At 42.0% G+C, this 26,049-nt stretch overlaps 1 protein-coding gene across 1 annotated transcript in view; it reads left to right on the top strand.

Annotated features, from left to right (window-relative positions):
• Positions 1 to 26,049, top strand: part of FBXW8 (F-box and WD repeat domain containing 8) — a 116,667-nt gene that overhangs the window by 35,115 nt on the left and 55,503 nt on the right. The window contains exon 5 of the mRNA XM_024758565.1: positions 9,187 to 9,344. Within this exon, the coding sequence (XP_024614333.1) occupies positions 9,187 to 9,344 (158 nt within the window). The remainder of the gene's footprint in view (positions 1 to 9,186; positions 9,345 to 26,049) is intronic.

The raw sequence follows: 26,049 nt of genomic DNA, 5'->3' as shown, positions 1-26,049 counted from the left end.
TTTTTTTCGGTCAGTGCCATAAATAAAGATAAAGATCAAGAGTTTTATCTTGTTGACTGTACCGTTTTCAAATGGTGGGGGCCATGTATTAAGCATGTTTGTAACCTCAGAGCCTAACACCAGTCCCAGCACCGAGGAAACTTTGGGGAAGGTATGTATAGAAGGAAAACTCCTTGCACTTCTGAGACCCTGCACTCTCTGAGCCTCCTTACCGCATCTTTGACTTACCAAGCTCTTAACTCTGGCCCTTCCTCGTGCCTCTCTGTGGTGTCATGTGGCCACCTAGCAGTGATATGCAGCATCCCAGAAAATACCAGAAACAGTGGTTTTCTTTGCTGGTCAGGTAAGTGGAAGTTCCTTCAACGGTGACTATGTAATTCAAATACAACCTTTACTTCGATTTTTTCTGGCTAAAATTTCCCATTTCTTTAACCTGAGAATAATTTGTGCTGAGAAGCCACCAATCTCTGCGATAAGCCACCTGTCTCTTTCTGTTAGAGCTCAGCCTCTGTCTGTGTTTTCTTTGTGATCTGGTAGCGTTCCTGAAATGCGGTGAGGTTTAGTGTGTGTCTTCCTTGGATTTAGAAGAAGAGATGTTATCTAGAAAGTTGGTTGATAATAAGTGATTAGGAAGCATGGTGTTTGTTTTTGTTTGTTTGTGGTGAGAGCTCCGAGAATTTTAGAATGTCTCTCAAATTATACGTTTATCATTGAGGGAAAAGACTAGAAGGGACGAGGCTATGACGGCATCCCAGTCCTGTTTTGTGAGGCCTAGACCGTCCTCTTTCTCCACAGTTGCACTCTGGGAGTTAAGGGTGTTGAAAACAGATGACATCATGAGTTCAGAAGGGTCACATTATAACCTGAGATGTAGGTCTAGGTATAATTTGCCAGGAATATATTCGCTTTACTGCCATCTAGTGAAGGAGAGCATCTCGGGTAAAACTTGCTAGAGAAAGTCAAGCGGGGGGCTCACTGGGAGCCTTGTGCCAGCTCTGCTAACCATTAAGCTATTAGCTCACGAGAAGCTTTTATCAGATGCCCAGGAGTATGGTGGTGTTTTGCAGTGAAGTCCCTCCTCACTGTTACTTAAGATTCATAAGTCTGAAGCGCTTCAGTTTGCGTAAGAAAGCATACTATTCACATTACAGGACCATTTCCCGCCCCCCCCCGCCCCCGTTTTGGTTTTAAAAAACATCAAGCCCCCTCTTTGCGTCAACGTTTTTCTCAACACTCCTAAATGCCTCTCCTTCCGTTTTCTACTGTGGTGATCTGCCTTTTTAGGGTGCAACTCCTGCCTTGACTGGAAGGAACAGTGACTGTGTATCCATGTTTCTTCTCTGTCAAGTGTGGTTGGAGGGAAAACTGGATCGTCTGATGTCACCAAGTGCTAGGTGTCTTCTTTCCCTGAAAAGTACTCAGTTGTCCTGTTTGGTCTCCTGCACTTCCTCCATATCCATTCCCTCTGAGGCAAGTGACACCAAGCAAAACCACACACACGTCTCTAGCAGCCAAGTGGCCTCTGGCTGTCGTTCTGGCTTTCATCCTTCCTAGAGCTCTGTCTGTCACAACCTGGACGGAGTCGAGAGGGTTGCCAGTCTTATGTAGACATGAAGCAACATTTTGAGCTTCCAATTTATATATGTAAAATTTGGTGTCTGAATCTCTTTGGTTCACTTTGCCTATTGACACTTTATTGGAATGTTATCATTGTTTATAATTAAGAACTGTTGGAAAATAATAGTTCAGACATAGGCACGTGTCTAAGGTAACTTGAAATATCTTGCTTTTAGCCATTTTTTCTCCACATTTCCCACTAATTAAAAATGTGCCTTTGTATTGACCATGTACCATGCCAAAATATGGCTTTGATCTGAAATAGTGTGTATTTGCCCTGAATTTTACAACACTTGCTATTCAGGAGCTGAGGACCTCAAGGATGGTGTTTATAATACTCTAGCTTCATGTGAATGTATAAAAATGGATAATACATAGGATTAGCTTGAGGCTCTTGAGATGATAACAGATGCTTTGTAAATACAGATTGGTGATAAAAATTGCATTAGATAAATGTCACCCCATATTTATACTTACTAAGGACTTGCTTTCTGTCTTTCTCCTTTTTAAAAAACTTTCTCTTGGCAGTTCCTTTCAACCTTGCGTTATATAGACTTTGTGCTGCCGCTTATTATGACATTGGATTGTTTCCCATAAGGAATTCGATCATTACCATTAGGGACCTCTTTTTATAAATACTTTTATTTATTTTCTGCTGAGAGGTATACATGCTTTTCTGGTAAGTCTGAGGTAAGATATTGATAAGAGACCAGAGGAGAGCTTTACATTTATTATATCCTTAATGAAGGAGCTCCAGAATATCCTTAATAAATACTGGTGAACTCATGACTGCATTTATCCATCTCTGGTTCTCCAAGGAATAATGGGAAGGGCCACAGCTACAGTAACTCTGCATAATCATCATTGACTCTCACTCTATTGATTGTGATTAACCAAGATGTATGGAAAACAGTTTTAAGTGTGTAGTGCGTGGATCTCGTAAGGTCCATTAAGATGTTCATTATTTTTCAATTGATGCATCTTAAGCTGCACTTGATGTTGGTAGTAGAGCATTTCCACAGAAAGACTGCGCCGTGGGATCGAGCTCATTTTGTCTGTAGTAGAGCATTTCCACAGAAAGACTGCGCCGTGGGATCGAGCTCATTTTGTTAATTGCATAATACAGCACAGTCATGTTGCATAGAAAACAGTAAATACTCTTGCTTTCATTGATTTGTAATCTTTGGTATTACTAAAGAAAGTATGGAGTATGTGTGACTAGCTCCTAAAACCTCTGCATGTTAAGGGCATAATGAACATTTCTTGAAATGTGGGCACTGCACTTGTAGGGGCCTCTGCCTAATTGCTTTGTAGGCTTTAAACCACTTCCATCTTCTGAGTTTAAGTCAGAATCGTTCATTCAGTATGTACTAAGCACAGATGAATACTGCAGACACATTCCTTGTTGAAGGGAGGGGTACACATCCCTTGCTTTCCTTGCTGAGGGGAGGGGTACACATCCCTTGCTCATAGGCCAAAGGGATCCAGTTACAGGTGGTTACAGGACAGTGTGAGAGAGGTTAGGGTAGGGGAAGAGCGGGCACCCTAACACACTGGGGAGAGGCACCTAGTGTAGGCTCCAAGTCAGGCAGGGTTTCTCCTGAGAAGTGACTTCTCAGTTGAGTCTGGAAGGGATGACTAGGAGTTGGCCAGGCAGAGTTTTTATTTATTTATTTGGCTGCACCAGGTCTTAGTTGCGGCACGCAGCCTCCTTTAGCTGTGGCATTCGGCACCTAGTTCCCCGACCAGGGATCGAACCCGGGCCCCCTGCGTTGGGAGCGTGGAGTCTTACCCACTGGGCCACCAGGGAAGTCCCCAGGCAGAGTTTTGTATGGAGTAAGGACGCAAGTAACTTGCATAGATTCCGTGGCTCCTCACTCCCAAACCAATGGTGGGCATGAAAAATCCGTTACAGCATTTATTTTTCTGGTGAGTTGGATGGAATACAGCTTCAGAATCCTTCTCAACACAGGGCTGTAGGCAGCCACTACAGATTTATTGGATTTGACACACAAATGAAACCATTTGCTGTTCCTGGCCTGAGGCCTCATAACAAGGCTCCTTTTGGCTGCTGTGAGTACTTGATCAGAATAGACTTGTGACTTTGGGGGTGGCTGTGTGACTGTGGTCCTGTAGAGGGTGAAGTTTTACCAGCCATCCCACATGTGCTCCCACATCACCTGTGAAGCATGTGTAGGCGGCACCTTTGCATCTGCCCAGTCCCACGCCCCTTGCCAGCATACTGAGCTTTTTTGTTGTTGGCTTCTTGCCTTCCAGTTGAGCTGTAGTGGTAGAATTGATGAGTTAGGGTCAGGGGCTATGTCCGGCAAGCCTGAGTCACAGTATTGAAAACAGTAAATTCCTTATATTGCACTTAAATGGGGATGGTTCTTAAAAGCCGTATGTGTTTACAGACACTCATCGGAGGAGGCAGAGTGACTTGTTGGCTAAAGCAGCAGTTAGAGAAAAGCCTGGGGACCCGGTTTGACCCCAGCTGTGCCATTAAAATGTTTCTTGTGACCTTGGGTAAGTCACTTAACCTGACTACCAGATTCTTAAAACAGTGCCCCAGGTTGTTGTGAAGAGCCTTGAAAAAAATTTTTTTAGCAAATCACTGGCAGCTGGAAGCAAAATGGAACCATCCCCCCCACAGCTCCCACCTGCTTGGCTCCTTAGAGGAGGAGAAAGGTTCAAGGTTGATTACAGCTGTACAGCACTTCTTCCATTTTCTTCAGGTCTCCTAGTCCAAATAAGCAGTCTGCTTATTGGAAATGTACTAGTTAATGAAAGCTCTTCTGTGGTAAATCATTTTAAATCGGCAGTTGCTCTGGTGTGCAGAGCTTGAAAGAGGCTCTATTCCCATTCTTTCAACAAAAAATCAGCTGTGGTCTCTGACCTCTTTATTTGGAGGTAAACTCAATGTTGCCAAGCATAAAAAAAGACTGGGAAAGGCATACAGCTTCACTGGTCCGTGCCGTGGCCCGGGATGTCCTTACTTGTTTGGAAAAGGCTTCTTTCTTCCTTAGTTTTTCTTTAGTGTTCTTACATCAGCTAATATCTTAGTCGCAGTTGTACTTTGCACAGACACTAATTAGAGAGCCATCAACATTGGGGTCCAAAGGCTTACTGACAATGCAGCTGTCCTAGTGGTGTCTTAATTGGTTGAGTGTAATTGTCATTAGGCTGCCATAAAGACATCTGGAGCTCTGGAGAAAAATCAGCCCTTTTCCCCACCTCCCTTTCCTATCTGTTCTTGCTTCTCCTGGCCAACGTTATTAAGCGCTTTTAGATCACATTTAGAGTTTGGTCCAGGTCCCTCTGCCCCAACCAGTGTTTTACCCTCATGAAAATGTCTGTTTCTTTAGCGCGAGTTCATTAACACAGTCTGAGCACCACTGCTGTGGTTGCTTTCATGTGTTAGATTTTAGAGCCTGTTGCCGAGTCATCGTGTAGTACCTGCTGAAATGGGATATTTATTCTCTTTTCCCATCATAAAGGAGACACCGAGTCTTTTATATTTGCCTTGTGAGTTGTTTTGCAGCATTTATGCTATTATCATGCTTTTTGGCCATGAAGAATGGAGTTGATTTAAACGGATATATATGGAAAATTTCATGTTTACCAAAATAATTTAGCTTCTTCCGTGTTTTATAGAGAGGTTTTAATCAGTTTGGAAGTAAATGCAAGAAGTCTGATGCATCTCGATGCACGCATTCCGGGTGTTTCACTGATCATTAGCACTAGAAGGTGGGCAGCAGAAAGGAGATGCCACTCAAAGCAGCTGGGGACCCCCTTCTTTCAGCTGTGTGTAAGGCACTGTGATGGAGGCTGTGGCATTGAGGTAGGGTGTTCACGAGGACTTCACGGTCAGGGTGAGGAGACGTGGGATATAGCAGTGAACGCCATTTCTTCAGGTCCAAGGGCGCAGTAGTTGAGTCAGAGAGGCTTCATGGAGGAGGAGGGCCTGGGCTAGGCCTTGAGATGTTGGTGGGCTTGAGTGAGGTAGGTTGTTCTCAATCTTGGTGGCACGTTGGGAAACACTGTTGTCTGGTTCCACCCCTAGAGATTCAGATTTCATTGATCTGGTGTGCCCTTGGGTATTGGGAGTTTTAAAAGCATCCCAGGTGACTCTAATGTGTAGCCAAGGTTGACCCACCCAGCTGGTTCATGGGGAGGGAAGGAGCTCCAGAAAGGTGGAGCCAAGGTGCAGAGACACCTATGGTGTGGAAGCCAGTGAACGGCAGGCCTGGCTAGAGGCCAGCCCATGCTAAGGAAGAGGAGAAAGTGAGGCTGGAAGAGGGGTGGAGGCCAGTTTGTGGAGAGTTCTCAGTGCCTGCCCGGTAGTTGAAGCTTCATTCAGTGTGGATTTACAGCCTCAGGATTTACAGAGGGCTCCCTAGGTGTTAAGTACTATCATAGTTCTACTATTCTGGTCACTGGATCAACATCAGTGAGCAAGACCCAACCCCTGACCTTAGAAGCCTGTGGGTTCGTAGGGGAGACGAACAGTCAGATGACTACACACGTACTCACACAGTTGCCACTCGAGGAAAGTCTAGGCTGCTGTCATGGTAGATGATAAGGCTCGGGGTCTAGTGTGGAGGGAGAGGGAGAGAGGGAGAGAGATCCGCGTAGTCAGGTATTTTTGAGGGCTTGGCTGGTGCGGGGCTGGCTGCAGGTGGGCGAGGCTCAGGAGTGAGGAGGCTGCCGTGGGGCGGCCGGGAGCTGATGCGGGAGCGGAACCCGGTGGCAGACGGGGAACGAGAAGGGCAGGAAGGGCGTGCTGACCGCATGTATAGCAGTGTGGGTGGCCGGGGAAGGGAGGTATGGAGGAGCCCCTCAGTTTTGTACCAGTGACCTGGGATGGATGCTGTCACCGACAGAATCAGGAACTTGCAACAGGCCAGTCTGGTTGTGGGCTGAGGCTTTTTGAGGAGAGCACGTGTTTAATTTTAGGTGGGTGGAATTGCAGTGGGAAGGGGACAACCTCATGGAAGAAGAGGCTGGTCAGGAGCCTTTTAGATGTTAAAAGATGCTCCTCTCTGTGTGATCTCTGCCCTCCGTCTTTCCTCTTCCCCGAAAGAGAGAGACACATTGTATTTCATAGCTCACGGTTGTGTGGTTCAGCAGTTTTTCAAGTTTTGGTTTGGTTGTTGTTGCTTTACCTTGGAACTCCTTGTGTAAAGGGAGCTTGCGGATGGTGGCGCTCAGGCCACCCAAATCCTGTCCTCTGTATCCACTAAGGGGGCACCTCAGAGGACCACGTGAAGACGGCTGGTGTGGTCCCATATGCAGGTCATAAGAAACAGAGTGACCAAGACTGATGGAAAGGATATACGTTTTCCTGTTTTGTGTACTTCTTTCTCTCAAAGTTCCTGAGTCCTCTGATCTCCTGAGTTCCCTCTGTCTTTCACTTACCTTCTCTGTATTTCTGAAAGATGTTGCCATCCTTCTTACCCTTCTTTTCTGAACTGGCCGGTTCCTTTCACATAGAATTTAACCTTAAGAATTTAATAATCATACACAGCCTAGAAATTCAACCATGTTATCTCTGAGTGTCTCTGTTGCTAAGCATGTGGCCTTATTGCAGGGAATGCTTGAGTCATTTTTAGGGTGTCAGGGTGAGCCTGGTAGCTTTGGTGCAGTGCGGTGTGTGTTCTTATGGAGGTTTCCTCATTGAAGGTGATATGGAGCTCTGCCTGGAGGGTCTGGGAGCCAGCGGCCGTGGCGATATCGATAGATGCCTTTGCTTGTGCATCGCCAGGTGTAATGACACTCACGGAGTGAGCGGTTCTGTTTACTGGAGGATCAGTGGTCAAACAGAGGCCCATCAGTCCAGTTTTAGAAAGCACGTCTCTCCTATTTGCCTCTTTACACTACGCATACACTCTCCAGTCACTGTCCTACAGGGAGAGAGTCCAGTGCTCCAACCTAGAGAATGTGTGTGACAGAATGGCCTTTGAATTCATAATGTACGTATTTGCTGTCAACTAATAATTTGAGGGAAACACTGCTACGTTTAGTAAATGAAGCATTCCTGAATCAGAATATTCCCAGTTTCTTTATTAAGAAACCTCGCATGAGAAATTCATCTATAAGCACTTCATAGATGCATCATGTCATAGACTTACGTAATTAAATAAATCTTGGAGTTATCTTGTTTGATTCTACACTTGTAATGTGAGATCAAAGAAAACTATGGCTTGGCCTCAGGAAGACTGAACACCTTTACGGTTGTCTGCCTGTCTCTGTGTTTGTGGGGGTTCATCATGAGACTCTTACCCCGTTTCTTTTTTTTTTTTTAATCTTTATTGGAGTATAATTGCTTCACAATGCTATGTTAGTTTCTGTTGTACAACAGAGTGAATCAGCCATATGCATACATATATCCCCATATCCCCTCCCTCTTGAGCCTCCCTCTAGGTCGTCACAAAGCACCGAGCTGATCTCCCTGTATTCAGCCATCAAAAGAAAGAAAATTGAGTTATTTGTAGTGAGGTGGATGGACCTAGAGTCTGTCACGCAGAGTGAAATAAGAGAAAGAGAAAAACAAATACCGTACGCTAACGCATATATATGAAATCTAAAAAAAAAAAAAAATGGTACTGATGAACCTAGTGGCAGGGCGGGAATAAAGACGTAGACATAGAGAATGGACTTGAGGACACGGGACCGGAGGGGGGAGGTGGAAGCTGGGGTGAAGTGAGAGGAGCATCGATATACATACATTACCCCGTTTCTAACGTGCTTTCCCACCGTTGCTTTACATGTTGAATCAGACCCCCTGTAGCAGATGTGAAGAACTTAGCGTAGACAACCTCAGTGGCAGCCAGCGCACCACCTCATCATCTGGCCGTTCCATTATCTTCGGGGCCTGGTGTCTGCGCAGGTTCCGGCCCTGCCTTGGCGTTGATGGAGTGAGGCATTTGCTGCGGTGGCAGGTGTAATCGGAGAGAGTGAGCGCTCCTGTCCTCTAAGCGGGCGAAACCAGGGTGTGTCATACATGTTGGCAAGAGCTTTTCATGAGAAGGCAGCACTGTCTGGCTGCTAAAGGCAAGATTTAATTGTTTCAGCAAATCAATTAGTCTTTAGGGACTTTAATCAGTCAAATCTGATGCATGGATGAAGTACTAGAAAGCTTGTGCCTGTAAGACCATTAGTCCTTAGCAGTTCCCTTTCTGTCTTTCACGTGTGTGCGTCTGTGTATAAATAGCGTGGCTTCTACACATTTCTGCTAGTGATCCCTTTACTGGGAGGACTTAAGGTAGCAGATTGGTTATAATAGTCAAAAAGGAAAAACAAGGAGATCTTGCTACCCAATTTTTTATTACAGTATTCTCACTTGAAATTGTCCCCATTGTGCTACGAGAACAGGAAACGTGCTCTTGGCCTTTCTGTTACGGAGTTGCCATTTCCTCTTGTTGGAGTGACTCGTGTAAACAGTGTTGCAGCAGTGGCTCCACACCGGCCAGATCTGACTCCTCTGTCGTTTTAAGGCTTCCCCATTCTCTCCACGGTGGCCCTGCTCTTCATTCCCCATTTGGAACCAAGCGTGTCCTTGTTTTCCAGATATACATCAGGGGACGTGAGGGTGTGGGACACCCGCACCTGGGACTACACAGCCCCCTTCCTGGAATCGGACTACGAGGAGGATGAGCCTGGAATGCAGCCATATGTCTCCTTTGTGAGGATAAACAGCTCGCTGGCGGTAGCGGCTTATGAGGATGGTAAGTAACCACAAGCCTCCTCCCTGTTAAGGAAAAAAAAAGCTTGACAGAAATTAAGCAGCTGTGGCCGGCTCCACCCATAATCCCTCCGTACATACATGTGGGAACACACATGTTCACACACACACCCTTATTCTTGCCTTTATGTGAAGAAGTTGGCCAATAACCCTCAATGCATTAGTAGGCATTGGAACACAGCGCCCTTTCAAACTGGTGTTTAATTCCTACTGGAACTGTAGGGCTAGGTTTTAGAGCCAGACAAGGCTGGCCAAGCCATCTTAAGCAAATAACTTGTTTGGTGTTAAATATACTTGGCCTACTTTTCCTTTCATCTCTGCTTGATCCAAAGGAAAGAGTGAAAAGAGGATAGACATAGATAATCTATTGACAAATATGGAAATAGAAAAATAAAGGTAGGCAGGGCCTACCTTTTCCTGGCACTTACATACCATACGAGATAATTTATGGTAATACGTTGTCTCTCTGGGACCAACAGAATTCTTTTTGTGTGTGGGCAGCTGTAGATTTACAGAACTAGGTAAGAAGAGTCTAATAATTGTGATGGCTGTGATATTGTATACTACCTCTCATGCGCCTAACTTCCATTATGTTGTAAAGTTTGAGTCTCCAAAAGCTTTGCCTCCCCACTTGCCGGAAAGCCGGATCACAAGATATTGCAGGATGTTAGCGTTCCTGTCACGGCGTGGTTGCAGATCTTCAAAGGTAGCTCAGAGGGGCAAAACTGTAGTAGAGGACCTAATGGGGAATTTTATATCCATATGCCATTTAAGAAATAAAAATTAGAGCTGAAATATTAAATATTTTCATTTTATTACTTTAACATGAACTCTGTTTTTTTGGTTTGACATTAGTTGGGCACCATTGATGGATTTTCCTTTCAGCCTCTAGAAATTCAGCTAAGCTGTTTCTGGGGTATGTCATAGTTCGTGTATGTTTGTTAACATCCTGGATAGATAACATAAGAGCAGCTTGAGTGTGATTCCTATGTGCCGAATTATCAATGAGGTTTTTTTCAAACAACTATGCAGAAGTTGTAATACTTTTAAGTTAGAATCATATACAGTTTTAGAACCATCCAGTAGCCTCTTCCTGCCACACACACATTCTTCTTCAGATCGGGAAACTGAGGTCCAGAGAAGCCGACTAAGTTATTTCCTTGAGGTTGAATCATTCATCAGTCGCAAATCGAGAACTTTGGTTGTGTCTTCTGGGCCATGCCAGGGATGTAGTGCTGTTTATGTAATAACTCCACAGAGACGCTTATAAAGAGGTGCATCTCAGTTTTTTGCACCCTCACATCTCATATCTTGTGAGCTTGAAAATAGAGTTTTTGGTGATGTGCGAGTGTGCTGCCGGTTTTAGTTTTTTGGTTAGAATTGTAGTTGTCACCCTTATCCCTGTCGTTGCACAGAAATAATAGGAAGCCTTGTAGATAGGCTAGGGAAACTTCTTTTTTCAGTAAATACTTGGCAAATAATTGTCATAATGTATTTTAAATACTTGGTTTAAAAAAATTTCGTAGTTAAAATTCAAAGCACGAAAGGATAATATATTAAAAAAAATGTATACAAAAAGAAGTTGAAGTGTTCCTCCCTGCTCCCCTACTCCTAGTTCCTCTCACGTTTCACACGTATGTCCCACTCTGTGTACTCTTCTGCATGTTGATTTTTCACCTAATGACACATCCTGGGATCTTTCCATATTAGCACTTATAGGTAAACCTGTTCTTTTTCAGCTTGTGTAGTATTGCACTATGTGGCTGTACTATAATTTATTTATTAGGGCCCTTAACGATGCACATTTGGATTGGTTGTTGTTGTTATGAAAAGCAGTGCTGCAAAACAGTATCCTTGAACAAGTATCGTGATGGACTTACGCAAGTGTAGTCACAGAGTAAATTACCAGTAATACCGGATTGGAGGCTACAGATGCTTTACGTTTTGATAAATGCTGCCAGATTGCCCTCCAAAAAGGTTTCACTAGTTTATAGTCTCACTAAAAGTATATGAGAATGACTGCTTCCTCATGCTTGTCTGATAGGTGGACATGGTATTTCACTGTTGTTTTTGTTTACCTTTCTTTATATAAGTATATATGAACATCTTTTCATTGTGTTTTTAGGTGTTTGTATTTCTTTCTCTGCAAATTGTTTCCCCATTTTCTTTGGGTTGTTACCTTCTGCAGTTGAAAATAAAGGGCTAAGGAAATAACCCTTGTCATTGATTTTAAATATTTTTTCAATTTGTCCCTTATTCTTCAATGGACTTTGTTTATGGTTTATTTTTCTAGACAGTCGTTATTTATGTATGTGAATTTAATTTTTTAATCCATAAATGAGTGGGTTTTATTTTGTAATTTAATGCATTTGACTAAGTAATACATTTTAAGGGATGTAAGGTCAAGCTAATATATAAAGTTATGCATTGCAAAGTCTTGCTTCTACCCATTTTTGTCCACTCCATTCTAAAGCAACCATATTTTTTAGTTTGTTTTCTATCCTTCCAGTATTTCTTTATTGTAAATACAAGTAAGTATTAGTATCTATTCACATTCTCTCCCCGCCCCCCTTTTTTTCTTTTTTTGGCTGCTTTGGGTCATCTTTGCTGCGCGTGGGCTTTCTCTAGTTTTGGTGAATGGGGGCTACTCTTCGTTGTGGTGTGCAGCCTTGTCATTGCGGTGGTTTCTCTTGTTGCAGAGCACGGGCTCTAGGGGCGTGGGTTTCAGTAGTTGTGGCGCACGGGCTTAGTTGCTCCGCAGCATGTGGGATCTTCCTGGACCAGGGAACGAACCGGTGTCCCCCGCATTGGCAGGCGGATTCTTAACCACTTCGCCACCAGGGAAGTCCCTCCCCAACCTTTTTAAACAAAAGATAGCGTACTACTTTATATCATTCCATACCTTGGTTTTTTTTCACTTAATGGCGTATCTTTTTTAATTGTATAAATTTGACATGTAACATTTTGTAAGTTTAAGGTGTACACTGTGTTACTTTGATACATTTATATACTGTAATATGACTGCCATTGTAGTGATACTTATCACATTACATAATTATAGTACAATATTGTTATCTGTATTCATTATACTATACATTAGAACCCTGTGGTTTATTCACCACTTGTTACAAGTTTGTACCTTTAAACACCATCAGTCTTATCCCGCCTGTTCCTGCCCCCCCCATCCCGTAACCACCGTTTTACTCCGTTTTTTTTTTTTTTTTTTTTTTTTTTTTTACTCCGTTTTTTTAAACAGGTTTGACTTTTTTAGATTTCACATGTAGGTGATACCATACAGTTCTTGTCTTTCTCTGTCTGACTTATCTCACTTAGCATAATATGCTCAAAGTCCATCCGCGTTGTTGAAAATGGCAGGATTTCCTTCTTTCTCATGGCTGAATAATGTTTTATTGTGTCTGTATACCACGTCTTTTTTATCCATTCATCCACTGATGGGCATTGGGCTTGTATCCATATCTTGGCTATTGTAAATAATGCTGTAATAAACCTGGGAATGCTTACATCTCGTTAATGACACAGTTTGAAACGTTGTCCACGTCAGTTTATGGAGAAGATGCTCCTTTTTCATGGTATTCCATTGTGTACACACACTGTGGTTTATTTACACAGTCCTTTATTGAGGAACAGTTATGTTATGCTTTTGCTATTACAGTGTGATAGTGAAAAGCCTTGTACGTAAGTCATTTCATGTGAATGCAGGAAGGATTATTTCCTACAAAAATGTCTGGGTCAAAAGGTCGATGCGAATGGGCTTATATTATTTTGCACTCGAACCAGCAGGGTATGAAGTTGTGCCCATTTTCTCAGCAAAGTATGTTTCAAACTGTTCAGTATTTGTCACTTTGATAGATAAGAAATGGTATCCAAATGTTTCAACTTACATTTCTCTTAGTGTGAGAGAGGTTGAATTTTTTCACATGTGTACCTGCTACTTGTAATTCTTTTTTCTTCTGTTACTGTTAGGGCTTTAATAAAAATTTTTTTTTATTGAGATGATACTATATAAATTTCAGGTGTACAACATAGTGATTCACAATTTTTAAAGGTTGTACTCCATTTATAGTTATTATAAAATATTGACTGTATTCCCTGTGCTGTACAATATATCCTGGTAGCTTATTTATTTTATACATAGTAGTTTGTGCCTCTTAAACCCCTACTCCCGGTAGTAACCACTAGTTTATTCTCTGTATCTGTGAGTCTGCTTTTTTGTTGTATTTGCTAGTTTGTTGTATTTTTAAGATTCCACATATAAGTGAGATCATACAGTATCTGTCTTTCTCTGTCTGACTTATTTCACTTACCATAATGCCCTCTAAGTCCATCCGTGTTGTTGCAAATGGCAAAATTCCATTCTTTTTTATGGCTGAGAAGTATTCTAGTGTGTGTGTGTGTGTGTGTGTGTACACCACATCTTCTTTACCCATTCATCTGTTAATGGGCAATTAGGTTGCTTCCATATCTTGGCTATTGTAAGTAATGCTGCTATGAAGATTGGAGTGCATGTATCTTTTCAAATTAACGTTTTCATTTTTTTCAAATATATACCCAGGAGTGGAATTGCTTAGTCATATGGTAGTTATAATTTTAGTTTTTTGAGGAACCTCCATACTGTTTTCCACAGTGGCTGCACCAATTTACATTCCCACCAGCAGTGTATAAGGGTTCCCTTTTCTCCACATCCTCGCCAACATTTGTTATTTGTGTTCTTTTGGATGATAGCGTTATGGCTTATCTTTATATTTGAATCTTGACCAGTATAGAGTTCATCCTAGAATAGTATATGAATCTGATTGTATCTTTCCAGCATCTCTTATTAGAAAGCCCATCTCTACTTCACTGGTTTGAGGTGCTGCCTTTACAAGTTTTTGCATATGAAACTCTTACTATTTCGGTCTGTTTCTGGATGTTACATTCTGTTCAGTTGATCTGTCTAGTTGTTTACACTTACATCATCACATTTGTCTGTCTTATTATTTTGGGTTTCATTTTGCCCTTCTGTGAGTAAAATCTATAGTACTTCCTTGGCTGCATCATTTACACTGAAATCTTTGCTTTGTCTTGAATTTCTTTTGGTATTTGGATTGTTTCTTTGATAAAAGCTCTTGTGTTTTCTTGCTCCTCTCTCACTCAGCTTGTTTTACCAGTCTGATGGGAATTGTTACTTTCTGAGATAAGCAACAGCTTCTCATTCCCCCCTCCAACCTTACCCCAGACCTCAGGTAGCATTGTCTTTGGTCTTACTTCAGTTTAACAGATTGTCACTGTGCTATCTGTACCAACATACTCCTGAGTAACTACTTCTGGCCAAAGACAGGTTGAAGTAATCAAACACACATTTTGTATTGCTTCTTTCTAGGAGCAGGGAACATGCGCTTCTTAGGCAGTGCCATAGCTAGCACAAAGGAAATTCACCTCATGAGGTCTGAAATTCGTGACTGTGCCCCACAGAAAAGAAGAATAAGATAATAAAATGAGCCAGTGAACTCCAGCTCCCTGTTTGTGCCAAAGGGAAGATCTGTAGCCATTGAGACCCCCTTGATGGTCTGTCTGTACACATATTCTCCGCAGAAGGAGTCAGGTCCAGAGGGGGAGATAGAAACTGCTTTGGGAAAAAGTTAGTCATCCCCACGTCCTTCTTAGCCTCCTGGCCCTGCAGGAACACTGTACCACCCACCTGGGGTGTTGAGATTTGGCAAGATGATCCACAGTTGTGAGTTTTTGAATTCCAACCCACTGGCCTCATATTTCTTCTGCCTTGTTTCCGATTGTCAGCACTGGCCGTCCTCCAGTTTGATTTTACCACTAATTGTGTTGCACGTTACCGTACCGAAATGAATCAAATCAAAATGCTTTTCCTGGAGCATTAGATAAAGCAGGCGAAGGTTCTGAGTAATGAGCAGATGCTACTAATGCAGGGACAGTGCAGACCTTGCCAGGACTCCATCTGCTCCATGCTTGCCTGCCTTTGGCCTGGAGCCACAGCATTGGGGAATGGCAGCATACTCGAAACCCGCTCCCTGTTCAGAGTTTGTCACGAAAACTCACTCTTCGGTGAGAAATGAGATTACACACTTCTTAGGTGCAAAGAAGTTCTTATTTGTGCCCCTCAGCGGAGAGAGGAGAGACAAGACCTAGTGCACATTAGCATGTGGAAGCCTAGATAGGACAGCCAACAGTCGTCTTTCTGTGGTGCCATCAAGCAAGGCAAAGTGGCTTATGCACTCCTGCAGCACTCCTAGTGCAGTTGTCTGAATGCACGCATGCTCCATTGTCCAGGGCTGTGCCTGACCTGGGCTGAAGTGACTGTGATTTCTCATTTACTCTCGTGCACACAATGGATGGGAGTGGGTCTCTCCAAGCTTCTTTTTAGCAGTGAACAGTAGGACCATATTTTAGACGGCTATAGAGACTAGGTGCTTCTAAAGTTTTATTTGTAACTTTATGTTTAATAAAAAATCAGTTCTTCAGTATTTTGTTTATGTCTCTCATTTGTATGTTGATGATGACATTTCAATTTAATAACATAACCTTTGAATGTAATATTCAATCTCCTCCTCTCCCCTGGTGTTTCAGAAGTGGATTATTAACATACTAATGCATTGCTTGGGAGATGGCTAGGACACCTGACTGTGGATTGTGGAGAATTTTGTGTTTTGTCAAGGCCTGCCTTTTCTGGTCATTTTTCTCTTAAAAGTTTCAATAAGTAATTCTTGCCTGAAACCGTTACCTACCCTTAGGTCTTAGGAGTCTTATTCAGACACTTGGTGGATAAAACAATATGAAACAACTTTCTGATAAAAACCAAAAAAATACCAGATGGAGTCCTTTTTTCTTAACAGTAAGAGTGCTCACATTTTAAAGATATTCAGAGTGGATTTAAAAATTGAAATGTAGAGTTTTGAACTGAGGTGGTTCTTTCAGTACTGAGGAAGTATTTCTTAGGGCATTGAACTTTAAAGTTGACTGCCACCTGGAATGGTCTAGGATGTTAGATTTTGTTTCATAGAAAAGCCATAGAGACTATGTTTATGTGATGGAGGAAGTTGCTGAATAAAAATGCTTTTTTAAAGTTTTTCTATTCTTCAGTGAGGGGAGTTTGAAGTTATATTTGTTTTACACTTGCTTATATGTGCTTTGGACTGAATATGCATTGTAACTAAATAATAGTTCAGTGTTCCTTAAGTAGCATTCCACAGATAAAATCGTGGGTGGGAGTTGTGAGATCTCTAGGAAATTTTTTTTTTTTTTAGTAGAGGGAAGGATTGATTATTTATTTATTTATTTTTGGCTGTGTTGGGTCTTCATTTCGTGTGAGGGCTTTCTCCGTGGCAAGCGGGGGCCACTCTTCATCGCGGTGCGGGGGCCTTTCACTGTCGCGGCCTCTCTTGTTGCGGGGCACAGGCTCCAGATGCTCAGGCTCAGCAGTTGTGGCTCACGGGCCCAGTTGCTCTGTGGCATGTGGGATCCTCCCAGGCCAGGGCTCGAACCCGTGTCCCCTGCATTGGCTCAACCACTGTGCCACCAGGGAAGCCCAGAAAGTTTTTTTAAATCTGTGTATTTTTATGGTAATTTTAAAAAGGAATCTGGATCTTTTGACCTTGTAACTAAACCATACTGTGAGATCTCATTTGAATTTGCATTTTATAGTCATAGGCTGTTGGCACCAAGTGATTACCTGTGTGCCTTGTAATGCTTTGTTTTTCACACTGACTGATTCATAGATGAATTCTTAGAGGTCTGCAAACTCTCAAATTTAAGAAACACTGGAGAGGGAAGTTCTCATGCTTTAGGCACACATTAGCAGATGATCAATTTCTAGGATAACTACAAAATTTTGAAGTTACTAGTGAAAATAATTTGAAATAGTTTTATCATGCAGGAAACAGTGGCACATTGCATTTATGGTACAAGGTTTGGTGTTAATCCTTTGGTTAATTGGGGGGTGGTTTTACTGAACATTGATTTTTTTTAATACATCTTTATTGGAGTATAATCGCTTTACAATGTTGTGTTAGTTTCTGCTGTGCAAGAAGGTGAATCAGCTATATGCATACATATATCCCCATATCCCTCCCTCTTGAGCCTCCCTCCCACCCTCCCTATCCCACCCCTCTAGGTCATCACAAAGCACCGAGCTGATCTCCCTCTGCTATGCAGTAGCGTCCCACTAGGTATCTATTTTACATTTGGTAGTGTATATATGTCAGTGCTACTCTCTCGTTGTGTCCCAGCCTCCCCTTCCCCCACTGTATCCTCAAGTCCATTCTCAACGTCTGCATCTTTATTCCTGCCCTACCACTAGGTTCATCAGTACCAGTTTTCCAGATTCCATATATATGCGTTAGCATACGGTATTTGTTTTTCTCTTCCTGACTTACTTCACTCTGTATGAGACTCTAGGTCCATCCACCTCACTAAAAATAACTCATTTTCGTTCCTTTTTATGGCTAATATTCCATAGTGTATATTGAACACTGATTTTTTTTTTAACGTCTTTACTGGAGTATAATCGCTTTACAATGTTGTGTTTCTGCTGTATAACGAAGTGAATCAGCTATATGTATACATATGTCCCCATATCCCTCCCTCTTGCATCTCCCTCCCACCCTCCTTATCCCACCCGTCTTGGTGGTCACACAGCACCGAGCTGATCTCCCTATATGTTGCAGCTGCTTCCCACTAGCTGTACATTTTACATTTGGTATTGTATATATGTCAGTGCTACTCTCTCACTTCGTCCCAGCTTACCCTTCCCCCTCCGTGTCCTCAAGTCCATTTTCTATGTCTGCGTCTTTACTACTGTCCTGCCCCAGGTTCATTAGAACCATTTTTTTAGATTCCGTATATATTGAACACTGATTTTTAATGACAGCACGATGCATAAATTTTGAACTGAATGAAAATTAGAAACAGTATATCAGTATATGGGATGTAGCTAAGGCAATGCTTAGAGGGAAATTTATAGCATTAAGCGCTTATATTAGAAAAGAGAAAGTCTCAAATTAACAATATAGCTTTTCACCTTAAACTAGAAACAGAAGAGAAAGTTAAACAAAATAAGTGGAAGGACTAAAGTAATAAAGATAAGGGCAGAAATCAATGAAATAGAATAGAGAAAAAAACAATAGAGGAAAATCAATGAAATGGGCAGTTGTTCCTTTGAAAATTTTGATCAAATTGACAAACCCTAACCAGATTGATCAGGACAAAAAGAGAAAAGAAATGAATTACCAACATCAGGAATGTAAGAGGGGACATCACTACAGATCCTATAGATATTAAAAAGTTGCAGTGAACTCTTTTGAACAACTTTATGCCAGTAAATTCAACCAGTTAGATAAAATGGATAAATTGATTTTTTGAAAAACTACCTAAGTTCACTTAATAAGAACTGTAAAACATGAATAGCTATATTTCCATTAAAGAAATTGAATTTGTAATTTAGAAGTTTCCACAAAGAAGACTGCAAGCTAAATGGCTTTACTGGTGAATTCTACCAGACACTTAAGGAAGAAATAATACCTATTCTACACACTTCCATAAAATAGACGAAGAGGAACACTTCTCAACTCAGCTTGTGAGGCCAGCAGTACCTATCAAGACTAAAGAAAAAATAATAACTAATATATGATAACAAGAATACTACAGATTGATAGTCCTCATGAACATAGATGTAAAAATCCTCTAGTGTTATCATTAGAAGTTTCATTGTAAATCCATCCTAATTGAGAAGTCACTTAGTTTTCAGGGCAGCTACTGAAAACATTTGTAAGATACAAGTTAATATGTTTTTACTTTTGTTAGGGATAGCCTTTCAAATTATTTTTTAAAACCGTTTTATTATGGAAAATTCAAAATATGCAAAAGTGGAAAGAATAGTCTGATGAGCCCCCATATCCCTGTCCCTCAGCTTCAGTAGTTACCAGCACTGCTTTTAAATTACACAGGTTTCTAAATATTATACAGTTATATCACTCAACATATGAGTGGAGCTATTTTTGAAGACAGACATATTTTCCTGTTAGCAGTAAACAGTAGTTTTAAAAAGAAAAAGAACAAGGAGGCTAAGACTTACTGAATGCTAGTCCTAGCCCAGGCCCTGTGCCGGCCTGATCCAGGAGAAGTGGTGGTGATGTTACGGATTCCTTTGGAGTTTTTGGTTTTTTTAAAAATTTATTTTATTTATTCATTTTTGGCTGCATTGGGTCTTCCCTGCTGCGCCTGGGCTCCCTTTAGTTGCGGCGAGCGGGGGCCACTCCTTGCGGCGGTGTGCGGGCTTCTCATTGTGGTGGGCTCTCCTGTTGCAGAACACGGGCTCTAGGCACACGGGCTTCAGTAGTTGTGGCATGCGGGCTCAGCAGTTGAGGCTCGCGGGCTCTAGAGAGCAGGCTCAGTAGTTGTGGCGCACAGGCTTAGTTGCTCCTTGGCATGTGAAATCTTCCAGGACCAGGGCTCGAACCTATGTCCCCTGCATTGGCAGGCGGACTCCTAACCGCTGCGCCACGAGGGAAGCCCTTTCCTTTGGAGTTTAATTCACTTTAACCCATCAATGAATTGGAAGTAGAATTTGAGTTTTTAATTTAATTTTGTATATCCGTGTTAAATATTAATTATAAAATGTGGATTGTGATTGGGAAAAATAATAAAAAAGATATCTCATCACTGATAAAATTAATATTTATAAATATATGTGTACAAATTATAACAAATTGTTTGATGTAGTATTACATGTAGAAAAAACATGTAGTAAAAAAGTGTTCTTTCTCTCCCTACCACTACTGGGTCCTGGTTCCCCCCAGTCACCCCCTCTCTTCTCTAGAGATGTTGACCACTCCCAGTGTCTGATATAGTTTTCCAGATATACTCTATATTGTTCACATCACTTAGTTGTAGTGCAGGAGAAAATTGGCTGGAGTTAGTGGCTGTGTGCACGATGATGTCTTCCTTGCACTGTCTGCCTTCTCTGCACTTCCCCTTATAGAAGAGCTGGTCCAAATTCTTCCCCATCGATCTGTTTTTCCTTTGACTTTGCTAACTGTAAATGCTTCTATTTAGTCACATTGTCATATTCCTACACTATATCACTTGCCTCCTTTTTAATTTACTGTCTCTTTGTTCTTGATTCTTCTTTTTAGAATGTTCTTTCTTTCTGCTTTGAACTTGAGACCACTAAATATATTCATCTTTCCTCCTTCTTGACTCAGTTTCTGCTTTGGTGATCTTATGTCTTGTCATTCCTTTGCTTATGCACTAACCAGTCACTTCATTGGTCCACAAGCCCATTCACATTCCCTTGTCAGTCTGGAATGCAGCTTCCAGAATACTTCATATGTATTGTTTTTCTGCTATAAGCAAGAGAGTTCAGCTTTAGAGCTCTGTTCAGCTGGGATGTTGAGGATGACATGCACGGTGGATGCAGCATCTAGGTGAGAGATAAATTTCATTTAGTTTTTTCTGTTTCAAGACCCTCCATGATTTAGCCCTTCTTTTATGTCCCTTGTTTACACTGATTTTAATGTCCTACTGGCCTCTTCTCCCATGAAAGCAGAATTTGTTTTGTCCTCTCAAACTTCACGCCACTTACATCTCTGGCTTACATTTCATAGTGATGTTGTGTAGACTTAATGAGTGAAGAGGTACACGTTCAGTGAGTGCTATGGGTATATTTATTTATTTATTCTAAATGCCCGATTTAATACATGAATCAAACATGAAGAAGCCCAAAGAAATAACCCTTGAAGCATCCTTGAAAATCTCTTAACGACTGGTTTCTCTCTCTCTCTCTCTCTCTCACTCACACACACACACACACACACACACACACACACACACACACACACCCCAGGCCCCCCACAGTAGGCACTCCCATGGCTGCCGTGGGCCAAGGAGAAACTCAGCAGGCAAACCTCCAAATATTTGGGCTGAGAGCAGTGCCTGAAGGGCAAATATCAGGGCCCCTGGACTGGGTGGGGCCCAACTCCATCCTCACCCCATCCTGGGTCAGAAGCATCCCCCCCCCGTGCACACATGCAGAGATGCACTTGGCCAGCCTCCTCAGGGCTGGGAGGTGGCCTGCCCTGGGCCCCTGTTTGCTCCACGTTTACACTGTAGTAAAAATATGCCTTTTCTCTGTCGGCCAGAGATCTGCAGGGTTGGCTTTCTTGCATGGCTCCTCCTCTGACATACAGGGAAGAGCAAGGAACATTTACTGATCACCTACGACCTGTATGGGTGTATTTTAAATTTCTGTTAAGATGCTTTTTCTCATTGCAGAATTTCCTTTGACTCCTCCTTAATTTCTTATAGGCAAGTGTTTATTTACACTTGCCTTGGTGGAAATTGAGATTGCCAGCTGTCTTTATGAACAGTCAACGTCACTAAGTGTCTCTGAACTGCAGTTAGTTGATCTTGTCTACTTAGTTATTATGAAGCTGAGACCAAGCCTCAGAGTCAGGTGTTTATTGTGCAAGCTCAAGTGAACCGGAGCTCATGGCTAAAATAAGTTCTGATCTAGAAAGCGCGATGCGACTTCCCTGGTGGCCAGTGGTTCAGAATCCGCCTGCCAATGCAGGGGACATGGGTTCGAGCCCTGGTCTGGGAAGATCCCACATGCTGCAGAGCAACTAAGCCCGTGCGCCACAACTACTGAAGCCCGCGCACCTAGGGCCCGAGCTCCACAACAAGGGAAGCCACGGCAATGAGAAGCCTGCGCACCGCAAGGAAGAGTAGCGCCCACTCGCCACAACTAGGGAAAGCCCGCGCACAGCAGGGAAGACCCAACTCAGCCAAAAATAAATAATTAATTTAAAGAAAGAAGAAAGCGCGAAAGACCACAAGACAAATTGTGCAGTTCAGTAAGTGACCAGAATATGACTTTCTAAACTGTTAACCTGTTTTAAATTTAATGGTGCATGAAAAAGATCAGAGGGGAGGGATAATACCAATTGTCTTTTTCCAAAACCAGTTCAGCAGTTATTTACCTTTCAAGCAATTAACATAATTACCATTATGCTAAAAAGCAATTTTGGGAAGTTCTGCCCTGAGCTCTTATGATTCCACTGGGACAGTTTTAGTTGGGACTTATCTTTTTGATGGAAGCCTAATTGCAGTTTTGGCTTTGTGCATGCAAACAGAAGCAGCTAATTGTTTAGGCAAATAGCAGATTAATTTAAATATGCATCCCTAATAAAACAAAAATGGTATCCATTATGGTCCTTGTTCCTATGATGAGGAATATAAATATTCTGTGCAAGTACCATTAGGTGGAGGTCTTAAGGATTGTTGACATTATTTCACGGTGGTAGCACTTTCCTGATATCGAGTAATCTTTACAAAAGCTAACATAAATCAGTTTAAACTCATTTAGATCCCATTTCCACTATGTGCAGTTTCATTACCACACTCTGGCTGGCCTCCTTTGGGAGGTGGAAGGGGCATGCTGCAAACTGGTATGGGTGCCCATCCACAGCTGCTGAGCAGACTTTATGTCTCCTCCAAAGACTGGCCATCGTTACTCATCTCCCCCTTAATGACTGTTCCTAGGCTAGGGTGAACTCAGAGTTCCTGCAGCCCTGGTGCTGCTTGTCAAGGTGGAGGGCCCAGAGAGCAGTGGGACTGCCAAGCCCTACTCCTGTCTACTTTATTGGGCTGATGGCCCTCACTCATTGTGGTCTTCCGCAGTTTTTGAGAGACCCTTGTTTTTTGTTTTTTTTTTTTTGCCTGTGTCCTTTTCATTTTTCTCATGAATGAAACAGTATTGTGATCCCAGCACTAGCTCAGAGGTCAGCATCTTTCATGCAGCTATTGAGGTTTTGTCATGGAGAAAGACAGACACCTGGTCTCCTTTCAGCTTTCCCGGTGTGGGTGTCAGCTCCAGCTCTGAGGGTTATTTATGCCTGGTTCAGGGAATGATGGCAATGACCTGTTTACTAAGTCACTACTGAGGAGCCACACAGAAGCTCCCTTTGCATTTGCTGAGAAGTTTTCTCTTGTTTCACCTTGGCCTAGCATACAGGATAAGGGTGGTAGATACCTTTTGGAGTGTCTCCTTGCTCTGAAGCCCCTCTAGAGGTAGACATATTCATAGAATTTGAGTTGGTCTTTTGACATCAGCTGAGTAGACAAGGATGGGGACCCCAGGCCTGGGGGCAGCTGATTCATGTTCTTGGCTGAACCATTTGGGCTGCAGACTTTCAGTCTCAGTTGTGTGCTTGGAGTAGAAGACCTTGTGAAGTGGGGGATAGAGAAGGTTGCTTTGTGTAGAGAGGGAGGGATGCACAGTTACAGAGAGAAGCAGAGGCAAGATGTATGGTGCAACAAGAAACGTACTACCTTGATCTGAATGTTTTCCTACTTCCGGTTCTGATCCCTTTTACTGTCCAGCTGTATTTCCTGCCCTTGGGTTCCATGAAATAGCCTTGTTCCTTTTCAGCCTGTTTCCTTTTGTATTTAAACCAGTTTCAGTGGATTTGTTTCTTACAACCAAATGTTCCATTGCTAAAACATAAGACAAACATTCAGCAAACCTTTATTGATGTTCAGCCACTTTCAGTACTGTGAAGTCACTCTGTAGGAAATGTAGCAGAAAAAGGACACAATCCTGCCACTTCAGAAATCCACCCAGTACTAGGAGCCAAATCCATATTAGTGCTGTGTCTGCAATATGATAAAACTTGGCCTTTCAAATGAATTTACATCAAATTTTTAAAATCATCGCCTGCTTGGGAAGGAAATTTATTTGGCTCTGATAGGTATTAACTAATATTGTGCAATGTATGTGGACCCAGTTCAACTTGAAATGTCTGCGTAAGTTAGCTGCTCCTTTTTGGGAATCTTAAAACAGTTTGACAATAGGACTTGTCCATTTTTAAGCTTAGCCATTGTCCCATTGCAGTTTGTGTATATATCTTTTATATTTTTGTTATATTTTCGTGACTATAACATGTCTTTCTGCAGTGAGAATTTTGTGAGAACAGAGATCATATCCCTCCTGTATGCTCCCAAACAAGATGCTTGGTGATGCCACTAGAATGTCAGCTCCATGCGGTCAGGGACTTTTTTGTTTTATTTTGTCTTGTTCACTGCAGTTTCCCCAGTGCTTAGAAAGGCAGGGGCTCAAATACATGTTGAATGTATTGTTGCATTAACTCCTTTTTGGCTAAATATTGGTTAACATGGATAATAATCCTCTACAATATTATAAAACATTCTTATAATTCAAGTATTCACTGTTCAAGCCCCTGCAGTTTTGAGGTTGTAAAAGTAGCATGATATAAACTATATTAACTAATAAAATGACCTTTTATAAAATTAGCTTTCACTCAAGCATCCGTCCTGTTAGCTGCTGTGTCTGTTCCTGCTCACCTTGCCCATGTGTCTTGGGGTCAAATATCCAACAACACAGCTGCAAAGTGAAATTGCACATCTTGCAAAAGCTGCAGGATTTAATAATGTTAAAAGTGGTAAGGGGAAGAGCAGTAGAAGTGGTAATTACATGGGTAAATATAAATGGCTTTTTTTGTTATTTCTCTTTAAAAGACAATTGCCTGCTTATGCAAAAATAATAACAATGTATGTGGGGTTTATAACATACACTAGAAATAAAAAGTGGCAGCAGTAGCAGAGAGGCTGGGAGGGAGGAGATGGAGTGCGCTGCCTCTGCGTATGTGAAGTGGTGCAATACCGCTCGAAGGTAGACTGGTGGTTACACATGCGCCAAAACCTAAAGCAGCAACCAAAATAAACGCCAAGAGTTTTGGCTAATAAACCAACAAAGGAATTAAAATGAAATAAACACAGAGTTAATCCAAATACTCAGTCCTAAAGAAGGCAGAAAAGGGGGGAAAGGAAGCAAAGAACAAATGGGACAGATAGAAAACAAGCGGCAAAATGGTAGATTAAACCCATCCTTACCTATAATCACATTAAAGATAAGTAGTCTAAATACCCCAGTTAAAAGCAAGATCAGTTAAATGCCATCTACAAGAGACCCACTTTAGATATAAAGACAACACAAAGTGAAAGGACAGAAAAACACATAGCATGCTAACACTAACCGAAAGGAAGTTGGAGTGACTATATCAATATTAAAGTGGATTTCAGAGCAAAGAACGTAACACAAAGAGGGACATTTCATGTAATACAGGGTCACTTCATCAAGAGGACACAACAATCCTAAATGTTAATGCACCTAAAGGTGATCTTGGAGGACTGTGCAAACGATAGTGGCACTGATGACAAGTGAGGATCTGGCCGAGTTACACACTTAATAGCTGCAGTAGAGAAAACAGACAAAGATCATGACACAACAGGCGTTCAGAAGAGAAGGATGTGACCGTTAAATAGATGGCACCCAGAATATATTTTCTAAAAAGACCCTTCTTAGAATAGCTCTGCAACCTTGTGGTAAAGGGTATTTTGTTGCATACAATTCTGTTGGGGAAATGAAGCCAACAAAACCAGTACTTGATTAGTAATGAAAAATGTGTTTATAGATAAACTCCATGTGTGCTTCGAGTGAGCTGTGGTTGAATAACTTCCACACTTGGCAGAACACAGGTTAAGTTTATGTCAATTACTCATGGACTCATGGTTACTTCATGCACTTGTAAATGCAGCCACTCATCCTGCACTTTCTTTTTTTTTTTTTTTTTTTTTTTTTTTTT

The sequence above is a fragment of the Neophocaena asiaeorientalis genome, unplaced genomic scaffold (genome assembly GCF_003031525.2).
Source record: "Neophocaena asiaeorientalis asiaeorientalis breed wild unplaced genomic scaffold, Neophocaena_asiaeorientalis_V1.1 scaffold77, whole genome shotgun sequence".
Lineage (NCBI taxonomy): Eukaryota > Metazoa > Chordata > Mammalia > Artiodactyla > Phocoenidae > Neophocaena > Neophocaena asiaeorientalis.
Note: the sequence above shows the minus strand (reverse complement) of the source record. Positions and strands in the feature narration are given on the sequence as shown.